At 51.8% G+C, this 3,446-nt stretch overlaps 2 protein-coding genes across 2 annotated transcripts; one reads left to right on the top strand and one right to left on the bottom strand.

The window, feature by feature from the left end:
• Window positions 1–361: 361 nt before the first annotated feature.
• Window positions 362–766, bottom strand: CC1G_13490 (hypothetical protein; the record flags this gene model as incomplete). The annotated part of the gene is made up of 3 exons (XM_001841595.1): window positions 362–374; window positions 426–611; window positions 666–766. 3 exons carry the CDS (start codon window positions 764–766, stop codon window positions 362–364), a joined length of 300 nt encoding a protein of 99 aa, XP_001841647.1.
• A 308-nt stretch (window positions 767–1,074) lies between these two features.
• On the top strand, window positions 1,075–3,041 carry CC1G_13489 (hypothetical protein; the record flags this gene model as incomplete). Its single annotated transcript, XM_001841594.2, has 8 exons — window positions 1,075–1,248; window positions 1,299–1,684; window positions 1,783–2,033; window positions 2,179–2,393; window positions 2,442–2,605; window positions 2,671–2,707; window positions 2,817–2,930; window positions 2,985–3,041. The coding sequence occupies 8 exons, from the start codon at window positions 1,075–1,077 to the stop codon at window positions 3,039–3,041; spliced, it is 1,398 nt and encodes a 465-aa protein (XP_001841646.2).
• Window positions 3,042–3,446: the final 405 nt, after the last annotated feature.

Here is a 3,446-nt window from a genome sequence, read left to right as displayed (position 1 = left end):
TACAGAGCGAACTACCTAGCTTATATACCTATTCTACCACTTACATAGCCACGATGAGTCGAGATGACGAGCAAATGGTGAAAGACAGAAGAACAATAAAAGATAGTCACAAGGCTGCGCGAAGAACAAGAATGAAACAATAATGAAGTAAAAAGACGTCAGAATGAGTCGAAAGGCAATACAAGGCAGTGCGTAACAATAAGAACAATAGAAGCAGGGTAAAGGGCAAAACGGGGCAGTGTTCCATGAGAGAAAGAGTCCATAGACGAGAATAAAAATAAGAGATAGGGGTAACAGGAAAGATAAGATGCGGATACAGATAAGATAAGATGAAAATGAAAATAGGGGCCATACCAGCTATTCACGACAGGATCCTACATGTCTGTCAGGATCACAAAAAAGAGGATTGAATGATATAAACTCACCGCTCGCGTGCCGCTTCATCGAGCTCTTCATCCTCCTCATCATCCTCCTCCTCTTCGTCGGCCTCACATAACCCATCCTCGCGGAGGCCTTGCTCGAGAACCGGCGTGAAGTGGACGAATGGGTTGCTGTGGCGAACAACAAACCGAGCGGCGCGTCGAAACCGCTCAAGGGGCCCGTCCTTGTCACTAGAGCAGAAAAGGTAAGCGCATATATCTACTATTAGCCCCGAGATCACATACATTTTGCCTCTTTCCAGTGCGTCGGCGAGCTCCGAAGAGGGGTTGTCGTCTTCAGGATCTGCGGAGGATGCACGATTGTCGTCACCAGCAGCAGCGGACATTGTTTAGGGAAGGAGAGAAGAGAGGGGGAGGGGGAAAGGAAGGAATGGGGAGGAGGAAAGGGTGGGTTGAGCTTTATAGGAGCTCGAGCCCCAAATTGAGCAACGCGCCTGTCACGTGTGTCGGAGTCTCAAACGGACTTGGAGATTTCGGCGCGCGAGGCACCGCGGGAACTTCGCGCTCGCGTGCTGATGCCTGTTCTGGGTCGCGCTTGAGCCTTGCATTGGTCTTGTACCTTCTCACCACTATGTCCCTCTAGTCAAGTTCTACAATGAAAGTCCTTTATTTTTTTCTTATCGTCTTTGTCTTTATGTCTTTCAAATGCCCAGCAAAATTCTGCAAGTTCAGCGGTACAAAAACCGGACTCACCCACCATCTCCGATCGTGCACCAGGCTCAAAGCACCAGGCTCAAAAAATCTCCACTCGTTTCAGGAGAGGACAGCGGAGAAGCGGGCACAGAAGCGCAAGGAAATTGAAGCACAGGTACAATTTATACTATTTCTGTCGCAAATGTTTGCTAATTTCTTGCCTAGGGTCTCCTAGGAGATGATCATCACAATCCTGGTCCATCGAGTGCAGTGACTGGGCCCATTCCGGAAGTCCCTGAGCACCCTGAGGAGCCCTACAGGGATCCTACACCCCCACAACCACCATCGCCCTCACCTCCCATCACTGACTGGCGTGATCAGCCAGGACCGCGACGGTCAACCCGACGACAACGTATTCCTCAACCTGTCGTGGATGTGTTGCCACCTCCCACCAGCCTGGTTACACTTTCCGGCGTACAGAACAACCCTCTGAGTCAGGCACCATCTCCCTCAGCGCCTGAATCATCGCAGACCACAGAAGGGCTGTGCTCCCCAACTCCCGAACCTCAGTTTTACGAGACTGAACCTGACGAGTTTGGGCTGTACCGTCAGTACACCACTTTCCCGTCCCGCGATCCAGATGAGGGGACCCACCTATTGCGTACTTAGATGCTGATCTCTCCATCTAGCTCTCGAATACCCGTTCCAGCTGTCGGTTCTCGCCCTATGATAAGGTCATCCCAATGCCTGCCGATTTTGACCTAGCGTCGCTTCTCCGCAATTCGTGCCTTCAAGAAGACAGGCAGAACAAGCCCAGCAACCTTTTCCGCAAACAGGGAGTCTTGAACGTCAAATCTGGGGGACAAGAGCGTGCGGATGCCTCGTGGATCGACGACGTTCACATGGAAGGCGACACGGTTGAATGGGATTCCGAAGGGAGCAGGAAAGCCAGCAGCAACGGTGCGCAAGACTTCTATTTTTGACTCGCTGCAATTGTTCAACACCGTTCCGTGCGCCAGATGATATTATTTATGCAGAATCGGCAAGTTTTCACTCAAGCATTGGTCATGGGCGCTGATTTAGACACAGCCTTCTATCGCCTCAGGAAAGCGCAAGATTGACCTTGAAACTGGCGCAAGCCCTTTGCCAAAGGGTTCCTCCATCTCAAAACGGCGAAGGGTTGGGTCGGCTCCAAACGCCGCAAGGCAATCTCTTCGTGCGGCGCCCTCTCAGCCATTCAACCCCCCCGCAATCTCGCCAAGGGCAAAATACAACACTAGGTGCCGTCGACAGAGGGAAAAGAAGCTGCGGGAGGATTGGGTAATAGCGGGGAAGGTGCCTAAACCATGCGCTCAACTGCGTGTCCAGGATGCAGCCGTGCTCGACGTACCGTTGGGCGAGAGCGGTCTGTCAGGGCTACCAGCAACTTCAACTGGATACGAAGCGCTGTCACAGGAGGCCACCAAAGCTGAGAGGCTCGAACTCGATGCTCTCCTGGCTAAGGGCTACAGATTGCAGAAGTGGAATGGTCGGTGAGCACGCGTTCCCTTTGTTCACGTAGGGCTCTGTTTCCTAACTTCTATGCTGTGAGGATCAGGGACACTCTTGCGTTTGCAGATGAAGACGCCCAGCGGGTATTTGCTGTCGCCATTGGAAGGCCATCGGGGGCATACAAAGCCATGGAGCGAGCTGGAACATCAGCGGCGGGGCCGCTACCCTTCATTGACCTGCGGGGTATCTCAGGGCAACGGTAACGCACTGCCTCACAATTTCAACCTCACCACTCGTCGAGGGGAGCTCGTACGCCAGCTGCTAGAAGATCCGAAAACGTCATCAGACTTGCAAACTTTGCCGATAGTACGTCCGAGAGTTTGTCTCTTGCTGGAAACTTGAACTAACTCTTCTCCACAGGATCTTTCAAACTCTACGCCCCTAGAACCTATCAACACTACCAAGAAAATAGCCTGAAGCTATGTCAACGGTTCCCCAATCTTCAACCAAACTTCAAGACAAGCATCTGGTCTGCCGCCACCTTCAATTTTGGCCCCCGGGTGGCAACAAAAACTCACCTAGACAAGAACCTTCCGTTCGGATCAAGCACTGGGTCAATTTGATCCAACAAAGGGGGGTCATCTTGTCTTAAAAGATTTGAAGCTCATTTTGGAGTTTCCGGCTGGGTCCCTGGTGCTCATTCCGTCTGCAACCCTTCGTCATGGTAATATCCCTGTCCAACCAGGAGAGAAACGTGTTAAAACAGCGAACTGAAGTCCAACAGTGAGGGGAAAGCACTCATATATTCAAAGGGAGCACATACCTGAAGTCCAACAGTGAGGGGAAAGCACTGGGGGACTCCAGAGTGGTGCTGCGACTATA

Source organism: Coprinopsis cinerea (assembly GCF_000182895.1).
Source record: "Coprinopsis cinerea okayama7#130 chromosome Unknown cont3.59, whole genome shotgun sequence".
NCBI classification, from domain to species: domain Eukaryota; kingdom Fungi; phylum Basidiomycota; class Agaricomycetes; order Agaricales; family Psathyrellaceae; genus Coprinopsis; species Coprinopsis cinerea.
Note: the sequence above shows the minus strand (reverse complement) of the source record. Positions and strands in the feature narration are given on the sequence as shown.